The sequence below is a fragment of the Pipistrellus kuhlii genome, unplaced genomic scaffold (genome assembly GCF_014108245.1).
Source record: "Pipistrellus kuhlii isolate mPipKuh1 unplaced genomic scaffold, mPipKuh1.p scaffold_m20_p_2, whole genome shotgun sequence".
NCBI classification, from domain to species: domain Eukaryota; kingdom Metazoa; phylum Chordata; class Mammalia; order Chiroptera; family Vespertilionidae; genus Pipistrellus; species Pipistrellus kuhlii.
The window spans coordinates 144,781,119-144,808,669 of NW_023425515.1; the positions used below are offsets into that span (position 1 = coordinate 144,781,119).

The following is a 27,551-nucleotide window of genomic DNA, read 5'->3' on the forward strand; positions in this document are numbered from 1 at the left end:
AAAAGCTTGGCAAATAACAACTCTTTAGCCTCATATTTAGGAATCAAAAAAGGAGAAACTTTGTCAAACCCAGAAGAGGTTAATAAAAGTTCAATGCTAAAATGTGTGCCCTTGAGGCCAACCATATCTCAAAAGAAGGAGACTCAAAGTATCTTTCTCATTCTTTGTATGAAATGGGAAAAATAAATTAAAGAAAGAGAAAGAATTAGGAGAAGCATGTAGTCAATTCTTTCCTTTACAAATCCCAGCCATTCAGGAGGTCTGCCAGCAGCTAAACCTTTCGGGGACCACAGACAGGAAAAAGCTCATTAAAATGTGCTCTGTTCCCAAGGAAAGGGGTCACTCGAGATCCTTAGACCCTTAACTCTGAATAGATTTAATGAAAACCAACTGCTATTTTAAGAGTTTAGAAGAGATTTCCCTCCCCAAAGAAAAGAAGCCCGACATCATCAGCGCTCTAATACTGTTTCATCTGTGGCAGCAGGCATGCTTTGCACCAACGTTCTGTAGGTTTTGAAAACCATTAAATGAGGGCTTAGTGACGGAGAATACAGTTCTCCACATACAAGGCTTAAAATGTAATTGATACAAAGACCATCCCTCTGGGATTAAAGAGTTCTAATCATTTTCTGAGGCTCGCCTGCCCTTTTCTCCACACTGTTCAAGGTGACATTAAGCCTTTTGGAAAAAGGAGCATGCTGTTTCCCACACCATTTAATAACCACAACTCCTTTCACCGCCAGTGGGAGGAAAACAATCCAGACTACTCAACAAACAGTCCAGATCTAGCAGCTGGATAGAAAATACATCTGTTTGGAGACTTTTTGGCAAATCAGTTTCCACGCAGCTCATATAAGTGATATGCTGACATCTCTGGTCAAATCTTCCCTCTAAAGTGCCCATGCATCATCCTGACACTCCCACTAGTTGCAAGGATGTCCATGGACAGGTGGACTTAGATATCATCTCATTGGCAAATGAAGAACCTGAGACAGAAAGAAGTCAAGTGATACAACCACAATGACACAGAAAGTACAGGAATAGTAATGAGAAAAATGATTTTTTTTCTTAGGAATTGAGAAGATGTCATGGGATGAAGTCTTCCTTTTCTTTGACTATTGGAGAAAAAGGGGCAGGGGACAACCTTCTCCATGTTAACTATGAAAACATCATCCTCTGTTCTTTATAGAGAGAAGGACAAGGACAATTGCTGAGTGGAATCCCTGGGGGTGCTAATTGGGCACAGAGAAGGAAAGCTGCCTCCCCACTCGGGGCTCCGTACACTCACTGCAAAACCAGGGCTTCTGCTACTTGACCTTTTTTGCCTGGCATGACTTGTGAGTTGTGCTTCTGAAGAGGCTTCCCTTCTGTGCCATTATATTCACAAACAGATGACTGTTGAGTAATTGAATGGCTGGTGTTTAAATTGTACGCTTAAGTTTTGCTAATGAGTCCTAGGAAAAAGAATCCCGGAGAAAAGGGATCTTGAATAATGAAATAACTCTGTGAATCCTCACATGTGTTTTTTAATACAAATTCTGTTCCAGATCTGCATCTACTTAATTAATGGGAGTGTCAAGGCTGAATCCTTGATGCAACTTTGAACTATGAAGGAATAGAGAGGTCTCCATATAGCACATGTGTCAAACACAAGGCCCGCGGGCCAAATCCATCCCGCCAGGCCTTGCAATGTGGCCCGCACCGCGCTGTCATCACTGCACTCCGCTGCGTTTCCATCACAATGACAGTTTATGATTGTTCAGTAAACCATTCGGCCCGCGATTTAGGCTGGATTTTAGATTTTGGCCCCTTCTCTGATTGAGTTCGACACCCCTAACATATAGGAAGAGAATTCCCTGGTCTCTCTTTATAAACATTCCAGTTTCCTACTGGATATTCATGACAGGAAGAAATTAGCTATCTGAGATATTACAAGCAAAGTGTGTGGTAATACCATCCAAGGAGAGACAAGGCCCTAGATACATTTAATTCAGTAAGAAACTTGCTCATCCATTCTTTTAGAAGAATAAATATGAAAAATAATGACACTAAGAGATAATGTATTTTCCCATTTACATTCAGTAAGATAGGTATTATTATTGGCACCATAGAAATTAACAAACTGTTTCTTAAATAAATTTTTCAAGGTCACAGGAGTTGGTATTGGAACTATTGGAACCTCCATGGTCTGGCTCAATAATCCCTGCTCTCAGTCGGTTCATCCTGTGGCCCTCCCTCCAATAGAGTGGTAGCCCGCACCACACAGATGTCTAGAGCGGTCCATTCTACAATCTCAAGAGAAGACTAACAGTATTTAAAAAGCTGCTTCCTCTCAAGGCTATCAGGAAGAAATTTGAACTAAAAAATATTAAGCAAGCCAAGAAAGTTTACAATTATATGGATCTCTTTTTCTAGGCCAAATTCAAGGTTTAGCTATTTGAAATTCAATCAATGGGCAAAGAAATATCAACCTATTAAGAATGTTCCTCATTTATTAGCTAGAAATTCTGGCCTTGGGTTCCTAGTCAGGTTGCAGTCAATTAAACTCCAGGACCTTAAGAACACAACATAAATGAATCGCAGCAAGCAAGGGCTGAAAATGATGAACTGAGAAATGCAGAGATAGCCACAAGGCAGCATTAATAGCATTATTGAAAGGTTAGCCACTCAGGAAATTGGCAAGGTACCAAGAGGGGCACTCATGGTATCTCCCAAGAAATGAGAGCAGAGGAGAAATGAGGCCAAACAGAGAAAAGCTTTTGTTGACATTTTCAAAAGCTGACTTTAAATAGGCCATTCCCCAAAGAATGGAAAATGGCAATGCAGGGAAGCAGTAACACTAGAACATTGCAGGCCAGTAAGTTCACACCACCTGTCACAAGGAAGCATTTGAAAGGTTTCAAAGGCTCAAGAAGGGCATCACTTCTACAAGTGTATGCTCAGCCCTTGGGTGGGAGAAGGTGACTGTCACAGGAAAAACACTCCTGCCCCCCGGTTTTTGGGACTCTCAGGGTGTGGCTGTGTCCTATGAAGGAAGGAGATAGCAGAGTGAACCACATCACCACAAAAAGCACTGTGATAGGAAATCCTGAGACCAGGTTCCAGGTGAAGCAGTAAAATTTTTATGTAAAGTCAAAAGTGGATTTGGACATGACAGAATTCCCATTTTTCACTACCAAAGCCTGACTTCCTATGTTTTAATATACTCACACGTGTATTTGTTTTGCACACACACATAAACCTGTGTATTGTTCAAATAACTATGATGGCTTAGAACCCACCCCTAAAATGTGAGATTAAGGAGTTTGTCTGACTGGGATGACTGAAGCAAATACTCCTTTTTTATTGATTAAGGTATTACATATGTGTCCTTATCTCCCCATTATCCCCCCTACCCCAACTACTCTTTTAAAAAATTCTTAATTTAATTTTTTCTATCACCATTTATCTCTCCTATACTCTTTCACCTTCTCCACCTCCCTCCCAATCTTGCATCTGTCCATGAATTTTCTCTCTCTCTTTCTCTCTCTCTTTTTTTTTGTTGCTTAATCCCTTCACCCCCCAGCCCAGCCCACCCTAGCCCAGACAACTGTCACCCTACTTAGAGAAAGGCAAGTACCATATCATTTCACTCATATGTGGAATCTAAGGAACAAACTGAACTAACAAGCAAAATACAGACAGACTCATAGATGGAGAAGCAGATTCTAGTGGAAGTTACAATGAGAGATGGCAGATTTGACCAGGTTTATGTGAGCAATATAATAGTGTGGGCAGAATAAATTAGTTTTCCTCTGATTTAAATATACCTGTTTTAGTTTAAAGGGAGTATGTGCCTAAGGGAATTTAACTTAATGAGGTGTTAAGTAAGAGCACTATTTTTAGAATTAGTGGATGTAGCCAAAATTAAATGAGATTTTTCAGGAGGCAGCTGAAAGAGGAAGAACATTATACCTGGGCCTGGGAATAAACTTTAGCTATTTCCATTGGACACAGAGAGGAAGACGAGGACTAAAGGACACTCTAGTATTGGAACAGAGGGGAAGGGACCTACTATTTTGGTTTAGGATGAAAACCTAAATAAAATGTGTTGAAAATGTTTGCAGATTCCCTCTGAACCATGAGAATCAGGTAAGAGGACAGGAGTAAATCTACATTGAGAGAAGATGATCATGAGTTAGATGGCAAAGTTCTATTTAAATAATGGTGTTGCTCAGTGGTTGAATGTCAACCTATGAACCAGGAGCTCACCGTTTGGTTCCCAGTCAGGGCACATGCCCACCTGGGTTGCAGACTTGATCCCCAGTGTGGGGCGTACAGGAGGCAGCTGATCAGTGATTCCCTCTCATCATTGATGTTTCTCTCTTTCTCCTAGACATTCTTCTCTGAAATCAATAAAAATATATATTTTTAAAATAGTAAATAAGTAATATGTAGGAGCTTGAAAGTTAAAAGGAACTCTCTGCTTATTTGGAGATTCCAGGAGCTGTTGGAGCCCAGGGCAAGCAGCTCCAAACACCCCACAATGTCACATTGATTATTTTTGAATGAAAGTTACTTGAAAAGCAGCCAATGCAAGAAGGGTACTTGACCCTCCTTTGCCTCCTGAAAATGTAAGAAATAGATCTCTCCTGTGAAAAGTGCCCTCCTTGCTCAGGGGGAGGTTTGAGGGGGCTAAGATAGACACCCTCTACACCAGAGTTAAGCAATTCAGGGCCAAAGGGTGTATATAAACAACACTTTTTACTTCTTCACTAGTTATTACCCTAATAATAACTTTCTGTGTAGAGTCCTTACTAAATGAGCATCCAAACCTAACTATCTTTGACCTGTCAAATCCTCACCCATTTATTGTTTCTTTGTCTAAAGAGTATGAAAAGCTGCCTGCTTCAGTCATCACTCTGAGCATCCTATATAATAAAGAAGTAATATGCAAAATAGCCCTCAAGCCATCACAAGATGGCTGTGCCCACAGCAGAGGTGGGGTTCCCAGAATAAGTGATCAGCAGGGACCTGAGGCTGCTGCGTGGCACCGGGTTGGGGTGGGCCACCTGTGGCTGCACCCCCTGCCCGGCAGGGCCTGACAGGGGACCTCAGGTTGTGCCCCCTGCCTGATGGGGCTTGATAAGGGACCTCAAGTCATGCCCCCTGCCCTGGCCTAAGCTGGTGAGAATCAGGCTGCAGCCCCCGCCTGGCAGGGCTGGACAGGAGACCTCAGACTATGCCTCTTCCCACTGGGGTTTGATGGGGAAATCTCAGGCTGCACCCCCCACCCAGCACAGCTTGACAGGGGAACTCAGGCCATGCTCCCACCCCAGCGCCAGGCCTGGGAATCTGAGGGTGCATTGGGAGACCTGAGGGTGCACCCCCACATAGCGGGGCTTGATGGAGGACCTGAGGCTGCGCCCCATGCCCCAGCACTGGGCCAGGGCACCCGAGGGTGAGCTGGGGGACCTGAGGCTGCAACCATCACCCAGCAGGGCTTAACAGGGGTGGGGCCAGCCAGGTCTGGGTCTCGCATGTGTGGGTGGGCAGGAACTTAACTCTGGGTTCCATGGTGCTCTCCAGACTCTGACAGGAGGAAGATTTTTCACATACATTTTACTAATTTTCTTTCATCTCTGACACTTCTATTATAGAAAAAGGGCAAATAGAATATTAAAATATTTCCTCTAATTAATCTCCTTTTAATGTTCACGAATTTTGCACACCGGGCCACTAGACATTTATAATCTCCCATGTGCATGCATTAAAATGGGTTTTCCTCTGTAAACCTGGTCTGTGTCAATGTTATTGTTAGTACAGTCCAAAGTACTGAGAGAGGTAAATGGAGTGATTTCCCCCTGCAACAGTTTTAGTGAACCAGTCAGGAGACTTCACTGGCTGGAAAACTGCTTTTTTCCCCAGAACTACCACACAGAAAGAGATCTGACAAGTGTCAGCAAAATGTAAGATTTCTTACCATGTCAGCCTCCACAGTCTCTGTCTGCAAGGCCCAGTGGAAAGGAATAATGGTGAAACTTCCTTTGTGTTCTCTAAATTTAGATTAGCAGCCAAAAATGTTTGCAGAGCTAGTTCCTTAAGCTTAAGTGACTTTGGTAAAAACTTGGGATGAGTCCTCTTGCTTTCTGTTGATTCCATTCCTCTAGAAATAATCTTTCTTCTTCTTCTTCTTCTTCTTTTTTTCTCCCCCCCCCCCTTTTCTTAATGACCAACAAGACTCTTTGCTCTGGGTCCCACCAGCCAGAGGATCCATACACACCTGGCTGATAGTCGAATGGGCAGTGGGTCCAGTTTAGAGAATCAAAAACCCTACTCTGTTCAAAGGGAGGAAATAGGACTGATTCACGTTTTAGAATGACTATTTGGAGACAGGGCTCCACAGGATTTTTTTCTTAGGTTAAATCTGGAACTGAATTATCTGGAACTTGTGAAGACTGGTTTTTGCTTTTTGCACTACCTTAGGAAATGCCTCTTAAACATAAAAAGATTAGAGTCGCTAGTAAGATTAACAGATGCTACTCATCATTGGCCAGATGGATCTATTGAGTTGGAAAAATTTCTAAATTCAACAAAGATTTTAGAGAGCTCTCAAATTGACATGACAGCTAGCCATTGTGATTCCCTTAATAAGATGAAAAGATCAAAATTAGAACAAAAATCAGAGTCCATTCAGACCCCTTCCTATTTGCCTTCAGACATCTGATGATATTGTAATAAGAAAAATCAAGACATTGGAAGTATAACTGCCCCACAATTAAGAACATTTTAAAAAGGAGAAATTTAAAAATAAAAATCTCCTCCAAAAATACTATTAGTAACTATAAGATCTCTGCGTCTTTGTGTGCCTACATACATGGTGGGGCAAAAGTAGGTTTAAAGTTGTGAGTACACAAAACACAGTTCATTTTATTATTAATAATTATTGTATTATTGCCATACAAACAACTATAAGCCTGTTTGTATGGTATAGATATATGATAGTTTTCTACTCTGCATGGTATTATCAAAATTAATCTGTAAAGAGCTCTATTTGCTGAAACTGGTTTGGCTCAGTGGATAGAGTGTCAGCCTGTGGACTGAAAGGTCCCAGGTTTGATTCCGGTAAAGGGCATGTACCTTGGTTGCAGGCACATCCCCAGTAGGGGCCGTGCAGGAGGCAGCTAATCGATGTCTCTCTCTCATCGATGTTTCTAACTCTCTATCCCTTTATCTTCCTCTCTATAAAAAATCAATAAAAATATATTTTTAAAAAGAGCTCTATTTATTATCTTAAGAATTAAGCACGTATATAAGTAGAGACCTATAAAAACTAACTCAAATAAATGTCAGGCTCACATGATCTGGGAAAGTCTTCAATCTATGGCTGGTTTGGGTTTATTGGCTTCCTTAAAATAGGCATGTCTTTAGAGTTATGCACAAATAATATAATGCTTATATTATACCTAGGTTTACTAAAAGTCAAATATGTTTATGATATCTCTAGTACAAAGATTGTCAGGAAAAAAAAGGTAACTTGGTTTAATAAAATTTTCATAAATTACCAAAACATAATTGTTGAAAATAAATAAATCAATTAAATTTAAATGAGATAAGAGTTTTTAGGCATAATAATTATGCTTATAATAAGTATACTTAAAGGTTGCTTCCCAAATGTTTTCGGTAGTTTGAAACTTTAGAGTTTTATTAAATTAATTCAATGATAAGAATTCATTAAGTATCTAGATCATTTCCAAATAAGGCAAAATATTGAACATTAATATTAATAACAGGTTTTGTCTATTTTTGGCTTCTAATTATAGAGAAACTAAAACATTAGTTTGAATCTAATAGTAAACTTGCTTTATGCCACACTGAGGAACTTTCCATGATAAATCTCACATTTCTAGAAATTATAAAAAGTATCAAGTCTGTTAGTCCATAGAATGCTAACATAAAGGACAGTTAACAATGGCTTACTCATTAGTTTTCACTAGAAATTAAAGTTTTCTAAGGATTAAAAATTATAATTAACATAAGTAATTAAGACTACTACAAATGATAAAGAAACAATTCTATGGGGAAGGAAAATAATATACATTTTTATAGAAGAAGGTCTCAGGTATAGAGATGCATTTTTGAGGGAATTATAAAAAGTAATTTTGTCCTAAAATGAAGCTGGCATTTCTTAATGGGGTAGAGAACAAGGGACAAACTAAAATGGAAATAGAAAAATCTGTACAAGTTTTGTGAAAAAAGAATCTTGAGAAGGGAACTTTTATATGTGATCAAACTGGATATGAGTAAATGAATTTATTATAAGCGCTTTAAAAATAAGCTTCAATACCAATGGCCTACTCATGCAAAACTAAAATGTAATTTTCTTTAATCTGCTAAGAGGACAAAGCTTTCTTGGACTATGCTCCACTTTTGATATGGATACTAAAAGGTTTTTCTAGACCTGTTAAAGTAGTCCTCTCAGAAAGCAAAGATTTTTGTCTTAGCAACTGTGCTTCACACTGTGTTGATTAGGCCTTAATAGTGAAAGAGCTCAATTTTGCTTACAACTACTTAACTCTCTGTATTTGCCTGAGAAGTCTTTAATTGTTACCATGATTAAATGGGTAACTAAGTGGTGTTTCACAGTGACCTATGATCCTATTGGACTATTTAAAAATCTTTCATTATTTTTAAAAAACTTATCCTAATAAGATTCTAAATGAAGTCTTTCTGACCTCATTTATATGAAATATTTTTTTGCAATATCCCTGGAACATTTTAAATAATTTGTTCTCTTTTTATAAAAAGGAAGATATAAAACTAATTATACTTGCTTAGTATGTTAAATTACATTGGGAGTGTAGTCAAATAAAAAGTGATAAACTTTCTTAACTTACATTGGATGGGTGAAAGTTATTAATATGAGTGTTCTAAAAATTATATGAAATTCCTAAAAACCTGAAACATCTTTATGTAATGTTATCACTATCTTAATTCTAGTTCTAGTCACTATCCTAAAATGTGTGTAATAGAAAAAAACAATTTTTTTTGTCAACTGCATTGTAATCAGATATTTAACTATGCCATTTAAGTCCTGTGATATTTACAGACAATTATTGTACTCTGATTACAAACATGCTTCTTCTCCAAAGAGGTTCAAAGTATGCTTGAACATAGGCTTCTGGTGACTTTCAGGTTATACCATTGAACTAGATAAGCATTTACAGAATACTAAAGAAACAAAATGGAATTCATAAAACTGTTAACAAAAGATAGAGAGTAACATAAATGAATTCTTGGGGTTGCATTAATTGAGTGTGACTTTAATTTCTATAATTTTTTATTTAAAATATTACTGGTTCTAGCCGGGACTGGTTTGGCTCAGTGGATAGAGCGTCGGCCTGCGGACTGAAAGGTCCCAGGTTCGATTCCAGTCAAGGGCATGTACCTTGGTTGTGGGCACATCCCCAGTGGGAGGTGCGCAGGAGGCAGCTGGTCGGTGTTTCTCTCTCATCGACGTTTCTAACTCTCTGTCCCTCTCAATTCCTCTCTGTGTAAAATCAATAAAATATATTTAAAAAAATATTACTGGTTCTTTAATCTTTGTTTTAAGGAAACTTTTTATTCTCTTAAACTACCCATGGCTTACAGAAATTTGTTAAAGTATGCCTTTGTAAACAGAAACTTTTATCTCATTGTATGATCCCTCCAAAATTCAAAGACTCTCAATGAGCAAGCACTCTTATTTTCATGGCAATATAGTTATTCACATAAGCTCATTAAGAATCTGTTCTGCTTGTAACAGAACTCAATTAGAAACTTGGTTATTTTTACCAAGGCTTTGATTAGAATATCATGTTTGTGAGAAACCTACAGAAAATCAGATGTGGCCAGACAGCTCTAAGGAACTAAGATTGACTTCATAGAATAGAATAAAGGCCTTGTAAATATAGGCCTGGTACTTTGCTTACAGTGTTCCCAGCAACTTTACGGGGGGGGTAAAGAAGACCACTCCCTGGCAGATACAAGAAGTTCAGGATATTTCTGGAAACCTTAATCTAAAGGTGTTAACAAATGAAGTCTGATGACAAATATTTTTCTTGACTTCTTAGGTTTGGAATATTATTAAAAGTTCAATCTGGAGATTCCTTATAAAAACTTCTAGCAAAGCAGATTTTAAAAAGCTTACACAATCAATTGCTATTCTTATTGCATGTATATAATCAGGCCAGGTTTATTGAAACGCACATTGCATATAACAAATTAATTTCTACTCATTCCAAATGGTAATAGCTATGTCTCATCCCTGAGAGAATTGATAAAACTGTCCTTCACAGCATTTTTCATAGAGCTTAATTCCTTCAGAACTCCAGTTCAGAATAGTTGGAAGCATTACAACAACATGGAAATGTGATGCTTATAAGTCCATTGGTTTATTATAATCATATAAACATTCATATACTCCTTTAAATATAATATATATTAATTTATTATATACTAGAGGCCCAGTGCAAGAATGCGGGCATGTGTGGGGTCCAGCCAGCCCACCTGATTGGGCTGGCAGAGGGGAGGGGATGCAGGAGGTCGGCAGGCTAGCCTGCCCCTGGTGGAATTCCTGGTCGAGGGGACAATTTGCATATTAGCCTTTTATTATATAGAATATACTAGAGGCCTGGTGCATGAAATTCATGCAAAAGGGGTGTCCCTCAGCCTGGCCTGCACCCTCTCCAATCTGGGGCCCCTTGGGAAATGTTTGACTGCCGATTTAGGCCCAATCCCATAAACCAGCAGTCAGATATCCCTCTCACAATCTGGGACTGCTGGCTCCTAATCGCTCACCTGCCTATCTGCTTGATCACCCCTAACCACACTGCCTGCTGTCCTGCTCGCCCCCAACTGCCCTCCCATCGTATCCCAGGCAGGGGACACCTTCAGGCAGTGTCACGTCCCTGTCTTGGGACGCATGCAGGCAGCATCACATTAGCGTTGGGCAGGCCTCCGCGTGCCTCCTCTGGGGGCTGCCCTCGGGCCAGGCCATACAGAGGCCCTCCTGGTGATGGATTATGACAGAGTGGTGCAAGTTCCTGACGATGCAAGACCCTGCCCACCCTCACCTGCAGCACACGCAGCCTGCTGATTGGTCATTATGTGTGAGGGCATCATGACCAATTTGCACATTTCCCTATTATTAGTATAGATCATTTTGTAATTTTCCAAAAATTTTCAGCCTTGAATATCTATATGAACTGTGTGTTCTATAATTGTCCAATATTAAAACTTATATTCTTATTTTGGCTGCCTATGAAGATTCCATACTGCTGGAAATATTCTAGTATCAACCATGTGCTATAAAATAGCTCCAGAATGCCTTATGCATAGCACAACTCCCCGGTAAATGATTGGATCTTGGTTTCACTTTATGCCATAGGTACCCTGGGCATGTGGATTTCTGTCTTTTACATTTGTTATTAACTTAATGAATGACTGAGTGAATAAAATGTTATACTGTACTAAGGCAATAATTCTCAAAGAATTTGAGATTACATTGTGACTTGATTCCACAATATTCCCATTCCATTCCAGCAGCATATGAGGTTGTATGGCAAATGGTGAAGAGATGTAATCAGCATTAGACTAAAATGCAATTATCAATACTGCCTGCATAGTGGAATCACCTGGATGTCTCTCTAAAAATATGATACTTGAGCTCCACTCCTGGAGATTCTAAGTTAAGTAGCAAAAGAATTTTCTTAAAATTCTACCATGTGGCCAAAGTTGAGAACCACTGCACTGAAACAGTATTTCTTCCACTTGTTTGATCAGAAGAATTAGCTGGCATTTTGTTTAAAAGTATAGATTATCAGGCCCAGTTCAGAACATTCTCAATCTGTGCTTTCAAGTGAAGAGTCTTTGAATTTTTCTTTTAAATTAGGGCCCCCAGATGGTTCTCATAATTGGAAAATTTTGAGAAAGACTTCATTGGGCTCTAAGATGGAAAAAGTGCTAGTCTGTCATTCTCAGCTGTATTACCAGGCATTGCATAGACCTTGGTTCATATCAAGTATTCTGATATTTTAATTAATTAATACCTTAATTAATTTATTTTTAAAGTGGAAATAAATTTTAAAAGTTGACAAAATTTAAAATGCCCGTGATGGATTTTGTATTAGAGAATTACAGAAGTAGAGTTGTAAAGTTTTTCACAAACTTTGATGGGCTTCTCTATCAAGACTTACTATCCTATATAATAAAGAGGTAATATGCAAATTGACCATCACTCCAACACAAGATTGCCCACCCCATGTGGTGGTCAAAGATGGCCACCCCGATGTGGACACAAGATTGCCTCCACCAGATGGCCAACAGGGGAGGGCAGTTGGCGGGAATCAAGCCTGCAGGGGAGGGAAGTTGGGGTGGGGGGGAACAGGACTGCAAGGGAGGACAGCTGGGGGGAACCCAGGCCTGCAGGGAAGGGCAATTGGGGCAACCAGGCCTTCAGGGAAGCAGTTAGGCATCAATCAGGCTGGCAGCAGAGTGGTTAGCGGGGTGATCAGGCTGTCAGGCAGAAGCAGTTAGGGGCAATCAGGCAGGTGAGTAGTTGGGAGCCAGCAGTCTTGAAATGGGAGAGGGATGTCCAACTACTTGTTTAGGCCCAGGGCGATTGGGCCTAAATGGGTAGTTGGACATCCTTTGAGAGGACCCAGATTGGATAGGTTGCAGGCTGGGCTGAGAGACACACACCCCTGCCCCTGTGCACTAATTTTGTGCACCGGGCCTCTAGTAAGCACTGTAATGTAATAAATCGAGTGGCCTGGATTTGCTATTCAGAATTCTCTGCTAGATGATATTTGCCAGTGAATGCTAAATGCTTTCTGTATAACAGCTTACAAGAAAAGTCACAAGTAAGAAGAATAGGTGAGAGTGGACTCTATGATAACTGAGGGAAACAACTGTATTAAGAGTTAGATAATTAGAAAGACAATTAATCATTCATTTAGTTGTACTTGATTGTTTTCTGAAATGCAGGACTTATATTTTGTATTCTGTTTAAAGGCAAGTGAACATTTCAACTTAAAAATAATTATTAAACTTTTTACCAATAGTTTTTTTTTCTTTGATATTTTCTGAAATCTTCACTAATTTAGTTAAATGTCATCTTCAAAATTAAAATTCTTTTAGCCCTTATATCTTTGTCATTTTAAATTAGCTGTCATTTGTCATCAGTAAGTTGGCTATTTTTAAACTATCATTAATTATTTTCCTTTATAGTCACCCAAATGAGCTGACACTCAAAAGCCAACAGTGAGTCTTTCTCAGATTTAGACCTAGACCTCCAATTAATTAGTTGTGTTATATAAAAAATATCTGTATGTATGAGAATATTGTAGAGTGTTTTTCTATTCTTAGCATATCAGAGAACAAGTGAGGCATTAATAGCAATAACAAATGGCATTTTATGGTGCTTTATAATTTACAAAATGCTTTCATATGCACATCCCATGGGAGTGCCCTGGTCATTGTGATGGAAGTGTTTCTATTCCATTTTTGACAGGGATGCTGTACTACAGACTTTATACAGGAAAAAAGGTAATTCATTTAATCCATATGTATTTGCAATGATGGTTTGGTTTAAGGTCAAACAATTTGCGAAATGTACTTTTGCAAGAAAACACATAGTTGCTAGTAGTAAGTAAAAATCTTTAAAGCCTTTAGCTATAAACCATGCTTTGCTTTGCGAGCTCCAATGCCACAAAATGAATGAATAAATTGGGCCAGGTGTCAGTGGGTAAGTTGGTAGGCAGTGGGGCCTACAACAAATTGGAACATATGTTTCTGCATACAGCTGTATGCATTTAAAAATATTTAAACATGATGGCCAAAGAAAACATACCAGTGTTCCTCATAAGCAGCCTCTGCTCCATACTAACAGAACATGAGGTGTAGAAAAGGAAACAAAGTAGGAACACAAGCACAAGGAGAGGATAGAAAATATGGCTTGGATTGTAGGAGTTAAACTTGTTAAGGACTGAACTATTGTACAAAGTGCAAGGTTGATAAACATGGCTGATGCTCCTTCAATAGCACCTTCGTCCTTTGATCTTCCCATTCTGACTTGGTTTTGCTGTCATTGTTGGGCCAGCATAACACAATGTTAAGAACACTACAGTGATGTGACCCTGCACTTTTTAGTCAGTTTCCTTACCAGTAAAAAAAAGATAATAACTATATTATAGCTTGTTGCAAGACTAAATGAGAGAACGAATATGAGAAGGGATTAGCAGAGGTCCTTTCACAATTTAATATATATATTTTATTGATTTTTTTTTTTTTTTTTTTACAGAGGAAGGGAGAGAGATAGAGAACCAGAAACGTCGATGAGAGAGAAACATCGACCAGCCACCTCTTGCACATCCCCCACTGGGGATGTGCCCGCAGCCAACATACATGCCCTTGACTGGAATCGAACCCGGGACCTTTCAGTCCACAGACCGACGCTCTACACACTGAGCCAAACCGGTTTCGGCCCTTTCACAATTTAAGTGCTAAATAAATGGTAGGTATTATCCTCATTCTCACTATCATTGGAAAAAAACACACACATTTTCTTACTCGTTCCTTGAACAACTTCTTAGAATATACTAAAGATGACAATTAACTTTTAGACCTGTATGTAAGTTAATTGTAAGATGCTTGCCAGAAGAAAGGCAGAGTTCTTTCCTTTCATCAAACATGTCACCAATCACAAAATCAAAGATAAAAGTATCTCTGTCTCTGGGCTGGTCAATTAACTTTTTTAAAAAAATTATATATATATTTTTTAATTGATTATGGTCTCACATAATTGTCCTTATCCCCCCATTCCCATCCCAAATCCCTCCCTAGATATGCTCCCCCCTTCTGGTTGTCCATGGCCACTGGCTAGGCCCATATGTATGCACACAAGTCCTTTGGTTGATCTCTTCCCCTTACCCCCATCCCCCCTTACTTTCCCTCTGAGGTTTGAGAGTCTGATCACTGGTTCTCTTTCTCTGGGTCTGTTTGTGTTGTTCATTATTTCCTCTAGATGTGTGAGATCATGTGATCCAAGAAATACCCTTGTAAGAACCTAAACTGCAACAAAACCATAATGGTTATGCTGAGAGGCAAATGAATCAGTCTGTAGTGAGTTCCTTTCTGGGCCAACAGTTCTTTTGCGTCCCAATTTCAATGCCAGATAGTTCCTTATGTGTACATGCCAGCTATGATATTTCAGATCTGGTTGGTGGACAAATGGTGATAATGCAGGTCCGCCTGTCTCTGGTTTGGTCCTGGGCATCCTTCATCAGGATGGTCAATTAACTTGAATAGCCCCTTTCCTTTAGAACTATGCAAGGCATTGGGCAAGTTAATCCGACTCTCTCTAGCACTAAGTAGGCCAGTGCTTCCTAAAATGATATTCATAGAAACTCTCGAAGAATTTGGTTCTGTTAAAAATGCATTGATGCATTGATTGAACATCCTCTATGAGATTAGGAGCACTGGATTTCTTCCTTGGGAATCCTGACATGCCCAGATGGTGAGCAGAGAGAAAAATGTAAATAGGTCATTTCACTACAAATACAAACATGTGTCTGAGTTCCTCAAGCTTTGATGGGCACCTTTCCCTCCTCCTCTTTCAGCCATGCTTTCTAAGCATTTTATAAATGCAAAGATTAGTGTGCTGTAAAAAGACTCAGGACATGTACATGCCTATTCTCCAAAGTCTAGTTTTAGCTCTACATCCTCCAAGAAGCTTTCCCCTCTACTTTGATCTTTGACTTACTTGAAATCCTTTGAAAATTGCTGTTTAATCATTTTGGTCCTTTAGCATTTTGCTACCTTAAATAGCAATTAAATTGCTTCCTGGGCATATGTTTTATGCACCCAACCAGACTGTAGTAAGCCCTCTGAGGCAAAGAACTTATACTCTTCTTGGTAATACTTCATCTGAATTAATCTAAACAACTGTTTTAGTGTTGCCAGATTAAAGATTAATAAAAAAAATAATAATCCACAAATAGTAAATGCAATAGTTTGGGGCTTTCTTATATTGAAGACACATATAAAACAATGTTTCATAAAATTTGAAGACTTTTTGATATAATTTAAGACTTTGGGTTAGATTAGAGACAGAAAAAAAGGCAAATATAAACCTTTACCTGTTATTTAATAATGTTTTATTTTCACTTTTAATCAACATTACTTTTGGTCCTGCTTTATAACCTGGTGGTAACAACTTGTACTTACTAACAGGGCAACAGAACACACATTCAATTGCCCAACAAATGAAGAGTTATAGCTAGAAAAAAAATATTTCTATGGTCACTCATTTATTTTAAAACCACATGCAAAAATGGTTGGGATTACAAGGTAATACTCCTAAAACTCACAGGTTACCAGTTTGCATTATGCTATTTTATTATCTGTTTCCTAAGTATTGTTACTGAAATGAAAAGAAAATTATGTTTATGAACATTAATGCTTTTAAAAGATAAATAAAGGAAAGAAATAATGTCTAATAGTAAAGAAATTAATTTTATTTGAAAACTAAATAACTATAAATAGAGTCCCCATATGTTTACTTCCAAGAACTAAGATTCCACCACGCTCATATCTAATTTATTTTATTTCTTCTATCTTTCAGATTTGTCTCTTCCTTTCATTTCTACTGTCACATGTGAAATTTTGCTTTGCATTACTTCTCATCTAGCTATTGTTACTATGGCTTTAGTATTTTCTTGACTTCCCCTTCAAGTTGATATTTTACAAAGATGCTCAATTGATCTTTCCAACATCCAGTTCCAGATTTGTGATTCCTAGCTCAGATATTCTCAGTGCCTTCTTCTTGCTTACAAAACAAAGTCAAATTTACCACAGGCTAGCAACTTCTATTTTCTGTGCTCTTGTTCCAATTTATTTTTCTGAAAATTTCCCCCATAGTCTGCTTCATACATTACATACACTGTATATATTTATACACTTCATCCACTAAAATTAAACTATATATTGTTCCTCTGTATGCCTTTAATCTTCTAATCTCTATTTCCTTTATGTCTTCCCTAAGCCTAAAACACTCCTCCAAATCCTATCCACCCTCCAGGGATGGCATTTCTTCCATGCAGTGGTTTCTAAATTCTCAGAAGTACTGAATATTTTTCTTTCTGAAAGTGTATAGAAATGTTTCACTATCTCTTTTACAGAACTTGTTATTTTATAACTAAAAATATATTTACGCAAATATCTTTCTCCTCTGCCAAAGTATGAAAGTTCCTTGAGAATAGAGTCTATGGCAGTTTCACTTTGCAAACTCTACTGTGCCAAGTGTAAATAAAGGCTCCAAACATAGCAGTTACCAAATACTTGAGGAAGAAATGACAAAGTGGAGTACTTAATTTAATTAGTTAATATTTAGTAGTTTTACAAAAGTCTAAACGTGGGATCTATTAATATATTAACCTACTGATAATCATGAAATGAAAGCCATTGGTTTTGATATTCTGATAAGTTCCATAACTATATGTGTGGTTATCCAGCTGTTCTCCACAGAATCTTTGGAGTTCCACAGAAGCAGCCTAGGAATTTCTCTCCTTGGGAGAGAAAAAGGTAAGTAAACAAATATCTACCCTGAACTCTGCCTTCAACCAAAATAGATCCATGTTGTATACAGGTCTTCTTCTAAAGCACATTTTAGAGAAAACTTTCACTGTTTAAAAAAATTATTTTTGAAATCCCTTGATATTCCACCTCTGGAACCCTTTGATTCTATATTTATTTCTAGTTTCTATTTCATATGAAAACATGTTCATATAAAAACCAGGAAAATGAGCTGCTGTTATTTAGTTGAATTTACAGTTAAAGAAATACCAAAAGAGTAGCACAAAAGTAGTGTTTCAGATCATTTTATACCAGGTTCTCCTATATATAATACCTAACTTTGTTCAAGGCATGACATTCTACCGTATAACAGTGATCGATTTCAAACCTTAATCTGAATTTACTGACATAAGAACTAGTTAGCTGGTGAATCTCACAGATATCACTTCCTTGCTGGAAATTTTTAATGTATTCAAAAGATCCCCGAGAGGTTGTTACATAGCTTTCTATTTCTGTAAAACACAATGACACAACTATATTGCCCAGGCTTACAGTAGTCTGTCCCCTTACCTGCAGAGCAGAAAACCCTGATCTGTAATAAATCTAAAATGTATCTTCACTGAAATACATTTTGGACTTCCAGTCAGTTACACAATTCTAAATTCATTATTCGGGGGGGGGGGGGGGGGGAGGAAATACCTGTTCAAGTCACGATGGATAATTGGCTGTGTCAGGTTGTGAAGGTATTCCATACCTTTGGCAACATCTACTGCAATAACTAATTTAGACTGCAAATCAAGAATCCTAGAATTTAAAAATAATATTTAATGAGGATAAAATGGTCAAAGCCAATGCCATATATTTTTAAAATAAATCAATGGTATATATGGTTTGTTCTTCTGTATAATTTCAGCCTGTTTTGCTCTATTACAGAATAAGCTAAAAATTCAACAAGTTTTTAAAAATCAGCTTTTCTACATCAGATACTGTTCAATTACAAATCAATTCAAATACCACACTCTTTTACTTAAAATATTCTACTTGATTTTATAATATTATACTAAATTTCTTTCTAGTATTATAAAAATTAAATCTACTATAATCACTGAGTGGAAACCACATTCCAATTATTATATGCATAGATAGAGAAAGTGAATTCAAATTAGACTTGTGCAAGACCATTCTTTTTAAAAACTTTTTTAAAAAAATAAACAACTGTAAATAATGACCCCTGGCAATTATTTTATCTGCGTTTACATATATCTACTTTATTGGCATGTCAAATTTAGTCTAACGATTACAATCTTCAGTTACCAATTTAAACTCCTTGAATTTGTTATCTCCAACTGAATTGCATTTAAGAAAGCACTGAAGTATTTATATTCTCTAATTATTGGGTATAAATTATTAGCCATCTTTAAAATGCCACATTTCCTAGCACTCAGAGATTTCAGAAGGCAAAGTCTTAATCCAAGCAGAAAGCCTCTGGGGTATTTGTTGGTGGGGTATTTAATTCCAATAGTATGTAAAATAATAGCTCAGAATAAGAGCCCCATACCTCTTCTGTTCATGAAGGAGGGAGAATAGAGAACCCCCTGATATGTACTGAGTGACGATGGCAAACTGGCTTGGATCATTCAAACAAGCTCCCACAAACTGAATGACACAGGGATGATTGAGCCGACAGAGAATGGACACCTCTCGGCAAAACATATCCACGTCTGACTTGGAGCAGTAAGTGTTGGCGCGATACCTGGAAATGGTAGCGACAGGAAATCCTCAGAAAACAGATGAATCAAAACAAGGGGCTCACCATTCACACACTTCTCAGAGTTGACAGTTCCACTTGGATGTTTCATTTTCTCATTTGCTTGCTTACCGCTTTATTGCCACTATTTTATTTCTGCATCGTCCTTTATATACTTTCCCAAAAGAACCTAAAATTGTTTAAGAGAAATAAATAAAGACATTATCCTGAGCTCATTACACTAAAGCTGACTAGGAATTTCTTAGGTTACCTGAGCCGATAATCTCATGGAACTCAATTTCTGAGAGTTGAAGATGGAAATGTGAAGGTAATCCAGCCCTTAGGAGGAGAACATCTGCCTTCTCTGCAAACAAATTGTTGTATTTTTTAAGATAGAGAGCACACATGTGGATGTGCACAAGTGCATGTAGAAATATAAGTTACAGAACCAAAATTATCACTCCTTAGTAACATTTACTTTTTCAGCTATCATTGACTACTAGGAGATATGAAAACCTGATTACAAATGATCTCTGCATTAAAAGGATGTTAGTTTTCTCTGTGTTACCTAACCTTTGTTATCAGGACCAAGAGTTTATTCCTGATCTGATCAACAACTAGCTTGTCTGAGTACCATGGCAATCCTGGAGCACAGTCCGTACCACATCATGATAAAGAGTCTTATCTGGTCAAGCCATGAAACCCATCACAATAAGCTTAGCCAAAGATCCATAGACTGAACCTCCAAGGGATACATACCAATTAGATATCAGGAAATAAGAAATAAGCACATGAATCATTCAGAGGAAACATACAAAACCAAAAAAAATTTTTAAAGACTTCAAATTCTAGGTAATCTAACTGTTTAACTAAGTTGGAACTCTATTTTTTTACATTGAATTAAAATTTTCACTGTTATACCTTAATGAACAGAGTCATACACAAAATAGAACAGCAAATGATGTTACAGAAAGAATGGTATATTGATAGTATTGTTTATACTTACAAAATAGTCATCATTTATACTATGTAAAGCAAAATAGAAAGTTATCATAATTGAGGCAATAGTTATCCTTAGTAATAAAATATAGCAATTGTACCATATTAAAATACCTTTGGTCATGCTTTTGATCTTCCCCAAGGGAGATGGAACAGACACATAGGAGCCATCTAGAAATCAAATTACATTGCAGTGTTGAAAGTAGCAATCAGGTGTTTGTTTTTTTCTACGTGGAAGTTAAACATTATAAAAAAAAAAGTAGGTGACATATTTGCTAGGAAAACCAAGTAAGACTATAGCTTAAACTGTAGACTGGAACTAAAACTATACAGCAAATATTTATTTAGAAAGCACATTGAAATATTAGAAATCCAAGGTCTAGCAGACTCCAGCAGATTTAACTTGTGTCTGGATATGAGCATTCTCTGATGTCTTAATAGGTAACTGACAGGGAAAATGACTGCTCTCAGCCTTCCCAGGCCTTCCTAGTCATGAACAAGCCTCTTAAACATCCTATCCAGGGAATGTTAAACTTGAAGGAATTATAGATTGGTGAGTTAGAAAGTAGGGGGATTATTTATTTTCAGCCTCACCCAGCAATAAGTTTTCTTAAAATAAAGCTAATCTGACATGCTCTCCTCCCTCATCCCAGAATGATAGTAATAGAAACATGGTTTTACCTTCAGGACAATATTGCACTAACAACAAAAAGTGAATAAGGACAGGGTACCTCCTCCAGGCTGAGAATATTCATTACAGGGCAGTTCATCCTGTGGTCTCTTATAATGCTTCAGTAGTGTGACAATTGCATCATGTCCTTCATGAAAAGAGAAAAGGGATAGAGAGTCTTAATTTTTGCTTTATTTATTCAGCTTACCAACCAATACAAAAATGACCAAAGGTAGCTTGAAACATAGGATGTATTTTAAGAGACAATATATTGCAATAGAAATTTTGTTCACTCATTCATTCATTCAAAATTACTCATTAAGATTCTACTAGATTAGGCACTATGTTCACTACTGGGGACACAATGAACAAGGCAACTATGGTTCTACCCTTAAGAAGCCTACTGGAGTTGAACAAATAATAATAATGAGAATTTCTAACTGGGGATAAATCAAGAACTACTGGAGTATATATTAAGGGGACCATTATACTGGTGAATTGCACATATGGTTATCAGAAAGGAGAGATGCATTTGCTGTGATTGAACATTTTGTGCACCAGTAATGAAATAATGGGGAGCCAGTCTTATTAACACTCTTTCTCTGAACTCTCCTGTGCTTACAATTAGTGAGACTACAAGACCCAAATGCCATTACCCAACAGGCAATTGTGCTTACAATTGTGCTTACAATTAGTGAGACTACAAGACCCAAATGCCATTACCCAACAGGCAAACCTATAAAGAAAGAGCCTACGAGGCAGAAGGAACAGATACTGTGAAGGTCCCAAAATGTAAACAGAAACATCATGTTCAGGAAATGAAAGAAGGCCAGTGTGTCTGGTATCCTGCAAGCAAGGATGAGAGTGGTACCGGACTTGCTTGGAGAAGTAGGTAAGCACATATCATGTGGAACAGTGCCTCGTCAGTGTCTTAGTGTATATAAGAATCACCTGGAGATTTTTGAGTGCAACTCCCAGACATTCTGATTTACAAGGTCTGACCCCAGTATTACTTTTCTAGCAAAGTCCCAGCTATGCTGATCAGATGTTTAACCTTTATACTATTGATGTGGAGATTTATTAGATAGGATAAGGAGTTTGGATTTCAATGTAAAGGAAATGGGAAGCCACTAAGGATTTTGATTAGTTTAAGTTTAATTAGTTTAATTTTAATTATTTTTCTTAAAAAAAAAATTCCCACTCTCCCATATGGCATCACTCAATGGTTGAGCATTGACTTATGAACCAGGAGGTCACGGTTTGATTTCCGGTCAGGACACATACCCAGGTTGTGACTTGATCCCTGGTGTGGGGTGTGCAGGAGGCAGCTAATCAATGATTCTTTCTCATCACTGATGTTTCTATGTAACTCTCTCTCTCTCTTCCTCTCTGAAATCAATAAAAATATATATATTTAAAACTTCCCATTCACAGATTAGAACTGATGATGCATCTTCATTAGGCTGTTGTAAAGATTAGGTAAGATAATATTTGTAATATGCCTAATAGTTCTAACACGTAAATATGCCCTTTGGATCTTTTCACGTCTTACTATTTTGCCCTAAGCATTGTAAAGGAACTTGGTAACTCCTTTATGGAACTTCAGATACATTTCATAAATACCAATATATTCAATTTCTATTACTGCTACTGTTAATTACCACAAACTTAGTGGCTTAAACAAGACGGTTTTATCCTGTTATAGTTCTGGTGGTCAGAAGTCAAACACAGTTCTCAGTGGGTTAAAATCAAAGCATTGGCAGGGCTGCTTTCCTTTCTAGAGGTCTAGGGGGAAATGGTTTCCTTGCCTTCTCCAACTGCCAGAGGCACCAACGTTCCTTGGCTCTGGGCCCTCTTTCTACATCTTTCTTCAAAGTGCCCAATGTCTGAGTCCTCCTCACAGCATGTCACTCTGACCTTGCTTGTGCCTCCCTCTTTCACACTTGAGGACCCCTCTTCTTACATTGGGCCCACTGGGATGATTCAGGGTAATCTCTCTCTCTCTCTCTCTCTCTCTCTCTCTCTCTCTCTCTCTCTCTCTCTCTAAATCAGATAATTAGCAGCCTTAATTCCACCTGTAGCCTTAAATCCCCTTTGCCCTGTAAGGCAGCAGAGTCACAGATTCCAGGTATTAGGACCTGGGCATCTATGGGGCCCATTGCTCTGCTTACCACACCCAATGGGATGACAATTTTAGTGCCCTTTGTGTGTTGATGCTGCCTCCTGTTGACCATCTCCCTTTCTTCCCCATCTTTGAAGGCTATTTAGCCTCAGGACAAAAGTAATACCATAAAAAATAAATAAATTAAAAATTAAAAAATCTGGGATTAAAATACCCCCTCATTTATCCCGTTGCTGGATTCCTAGATTCTGAAATTCTTTTCTGCTCTTTTCCATACCTTCTTCCCCCACTTTAATAGGACCTGTGGTGCTTTTGGAGGTGTTCTTCTACTTAATTTGGTCTTCAAGGATTTGGGACCCGGAATGAAAACAAAACACACTCAAAAATGTTTTTCTTATTTCTGTTTTTCCTAGGAGAGGCATCTTTGGGGAAAGAAAACAACCCAAATCCCAAGCATTTACTCAAGCACAACAGAGCTTAATTCACTGAGCCCACTCCTCGCCCGGCCTGTCTCAGCTCCTCTGTTGGACTGACTGCAGCTGACAAGCCAAGAGAAGACTCCTGCTCTCCCTAGCGAAGCAGAAATCCACATCTTGAATCCTGAACGCCTGCGTAAGTCGGTGATCACACCCTCGACGTTACCTTTCATTTCAACAGCTCTCTTGGCGCCACTTGCTCTGAGCTGTTTTAATTTCCTGCCAGCACAGTGGCACGATTTGCTGGCATTTTCTTTGGGATGCTTTTCATCAAGAGCCTAATGAATGCCTGGGTTCTGGCTGATGATAAGCATGAGGCTGCCAGAGAAATGCCAAGAGGCCCTCTAAGTTCTGGAAGGCATCTCTGCCTGATTTCCCACCGCCTGTTAACAGTGGGCAAAGGCATACATGTATGGGAAATTCTCCATAGCTCTCTCTGCTCTGACAAACTACTGATGTGTACTAGCATACAAGGAAACCTGAAGACTCCTAGCGCCTAGATCCCTGAAATGTGGCCACAAACAGTTAAGTAGAAAAAAAAAAAATACTCTGATGGAACTCACTAAATAGACGTGTTAAGCCATACTCCTGATAATGGATTCACCCTGATAACCAAGGTACACTAATGGAACACATCCAGAGATAATCAAACTTCACTAATTAAATAAAATGTTTTCCTATATCTCAGAATTTACTATCTACATCCAAGCATTTTACCCAAATAGGAAATTGCTAGGCTATTAGCCTAATGCAGTTACAATAATTATTTGAACTTTCAGAGTATTATTTATTGGCGCCCCTGAGGGTTTTTGGCAAATGAGACTCTACTGCTAGCTTGAAGTCTCTTTTGTTGCTTGCTCCCCACTCTTCTAGTCCTGTCTGTATTCCCCACATTTTATGCTTTTCCTTTCATTTGTTTTCTTCTTTTATCTCTTTACTCCTTTTACCTGGAGAAATCTCCCCCATCTCTTTCAAGGCTCTTTGCTTTCAACTTTCTGAATAGCTCTTTATTTTAAAACCTACTTTGTTGTTTAAAGCTACAAGTCCACCCAAAGGGCTATTACAAAAACAATTTAGTATCTACCTCATGGTCATGTACTCAACAGAGGATTCATACATTATTCAAGAAGAAAATGTATAAATTGTATTATTTCCCTGTAAGGTTGCTTCTCTGTCCCACTATTTCATCTTAGGAACAATGAATGTAATTTATTGCTATGAGAAATTATGTTAAGAACATAGAAGAAACCTTAGTTATAAAAATTATTTTTAAGAACCAAACCTGAATATTAATGGTAAATGATACCAGTATTGAAAACCTTCTGCCTAATTTTGTAACTCTGAGGCCTGTTAGGTCCAGGGTTTAGCAGAGAACTTGGAGACTTGGTCTTGATTAGAGAAACCAAGGAAGTTCTATTTGACCTCATAGATCCCACATGTCTGGGTCATCAAAGGAGCATTCTACCTCAAAGAATAAAATGTTCACAGCAATGATTGGATAAGATTTTGCTCAATTTTCCACTATCTTCTCATCATTTTAAAAACTAACTTTCCAGAAGTGTTGAAAGGTTGTGTCAGAGGGTGCCATGTCTCCTGATGGTTGCCCTTATGATTCATCTTCCTCCTGTCAGTCCTGGTCCCACACACTGTCAATTAAATCAGAGGCAACGAAAATTCCAAACTTGCTACATATTCTCATACTTGAATCTGTAAGGTGTTTAATATTATCACAGAGAGAAAGCTCGCATCCCTTTTCCTCCATTGTCTTTGTCCCTTAGTCACCAGGCCCAAAGAAGAATGCCACCAGCCCTTCACCTTGAAATAAGAATGCACGAGCATGAATGCTTTTATAAAAGAACATTATATTCAAATTAAGTCACTTTAGTTTTCCTTTTTCATTTTTCCCCCTCTGCTTTCCATTGGCCATTCCTTCACCTTTCCTTTCCTTCCACACATATTTATTGAGCGCCCATTAGGAAGCCACTCAAATGACATCTTCCCAAGGAAGCCCTCCATGGCTTCTCAATTTTAAATTGTGTCCTTGAACTTTTTACTCACTGTTGCATTTCATATTTTAGTCATAGAACTCATCATTATCTGATAGTTTCTATTTGTTTTCTTGCTTGCAGCCTACATCTTCCCGCTAGAAAAGTAGACTTCCTAATAGCAGGGAGATATTTCTCTCTAACTCACTGTTTTACTTCAGTTCCCAGAACAATGACTATCATACAGTAGGTGTGTAATACAGTTTTTGTTTAAATGATTGATTGGTACAAGATAATGTTGAAATGCTCTTGACTCTTGTAAAGAATTCTATTAGAAAAGAAAAACTAATTATGTAAATGTTCACTCAGATTTTATTTAGCCAAGCTCTAGGAAGGAAAGGTGGTTTGCTGTGCATGTGCTTATTTTACAATAGGCTAAGTGGTCATGGAAGAACTTCTTGAGGAATTGTTTTCTGAGTTGACTTGAAAGATCAGTGTGAGTTGATTAAGCAAAAAGAGTGGAGAAAAGCATCCCAGCAAGAGGGAAAATGTTTGTAGTTCCAATGCACAGAAAGAAGAGCGTTTGAAGAGGAATATAGGGAGCAACCTGGAGGACGGGGTAGCAATCTGAATCTGTGCCAGTGACCAGTGTCCTAGTGCACATTCTTGTTTGCCTATAATTAAGTCACTGCCCCTTCCTTAGGCAATAGTCTGTTTTCCTGGGTATTTCCAGTTTGCAGGGGCCACAGGTTGGGAATTTAGCAGCTTGTCCAGAGGTGAGGGGGTGTCACTGGTGCCACCAGGCCAGGCATTCAGATATAATCTAACTCCCCTATTCTAACTGACTCAGGAGGGGCCGTGAAAGCCTGCCACAAAAGCCAGGAAGTAAAGAAACAAAGAATTTAGAAATATATAAAGGGGGTATTATCATTGTATTGGTTGTTCAGGCTTTGGATCTTTGAATCCCCTGTGCCAGCAGCACTGCTTTAAATAAAAGGTTTTTCCTGAATTTCTAATAGTCATTTTGTATTTTCTAGTCACCTGGTAAATTCTGCAACACTTTATTTGGGGCATTTTTAAAATATTTCTTCCTATTAATTTGAGTATGAGGATAGTGCAGTTGATTAGAAACCTGTTATATTTAAAGAAATATCTACAGAGACAATGGAATAGTGGTAATTAGTATTCTTGAGAACATTAACTATACTACAACTAACCAGATGCCATCTAGTGACACAGGGAATAGAATGTTATAACTGAAATATGTGCTCATACTTAATTTCACCTCAACAAACATGTATTGAGCATCTATTGGGAATCAGCCATTGAATTAAGTTTTTGAAAAGCAAAATTTAAACATCTTGTGAGCAGATGCTTGCTCACAAGATGTTTACAATTTAGCAGGAGAGAGAATATTTTAATCTGAAATGATAAGTACAGAGATTGAGATGTGCATATGGTACAATAAAACATAAAGAAAAGACATTTGTACAGGCTGGACTGTCAGAGAAGACTTTCTGGAAGAGGAAATCCATAAACTGAATCTTGAAGGCTAAGTAGAAATCAGATGTGAAGCGTGAAGTCAGGTGAAGAGAATGGAAGGGTGTAGAAAAGCATGATAAAAGGCTTGGAAACATAGAATAATGTAATATGTGTAGGGACAACCAATACTTTTGTATTGCCATCATGTGAATAGATACAGTTGAAAGGAATTTTTAGGGGTAAATTAGGCAGGTTAAGGGAATTTTAGGAATTAGGGGGTCCATGGGAAATAACTGCAGGGCTGCAAATCTGGGAGACTGGGAGCTGCCAAAAGGGATACATTCACAGAATAAGGAGGCTGGAAGCTGCCAAAAGGTATACATTTACTTAATAAAGAAAGAGGAAGCCACTCATTCACTGAATAGAGAAGAAAGCCACTTATTCACAAAATAAAGGGAAAGAAAGTCATTAATTCACA

The 27,551-nt window shown here is 38.0% G+C and overlaps 1 protein-coding gene across 1 annotated transcript in view; it reads right to left on the reverse strand.

Annotated features, from left to right (window-relative positions):
• LOC118723395 (serine/threonine-protein kinase TNNI3K) overlaps positions 1-27,551 on the reverse strand; it is a 287,655-nt gene that overhangs the window by 160,445 nt on the left and 99,659 nt on the right. Inside the window, exons 12-17 of the mRNA XM_036445648.2 lie at positions 21,070-21,156; positions 20,453-20,509; positions 19,611-19,703; positions 19,472-19,529; positions 19,151-19,345; positions 18,292-18,396 (exon numbers count right to left, since the gene is read on the reverse strand). Coding sequence (XP_036301541.1) covers positions 18,292-18,396; positions 19,151-19,345; positions 19,472-19,529; positions 19,611-19,703; positions 20,453-20,509; positions 21,070-21,156 — 595 coding nt within the window. The remainder of the gene's footprint in view (positions 1-18,291; positions 18,397-19,150; positions 19,346-19,471; positions 19,530-19,610; positions 19,704-20,452; positions 20,510-21,069; positions 21,157-27,551) is intronic.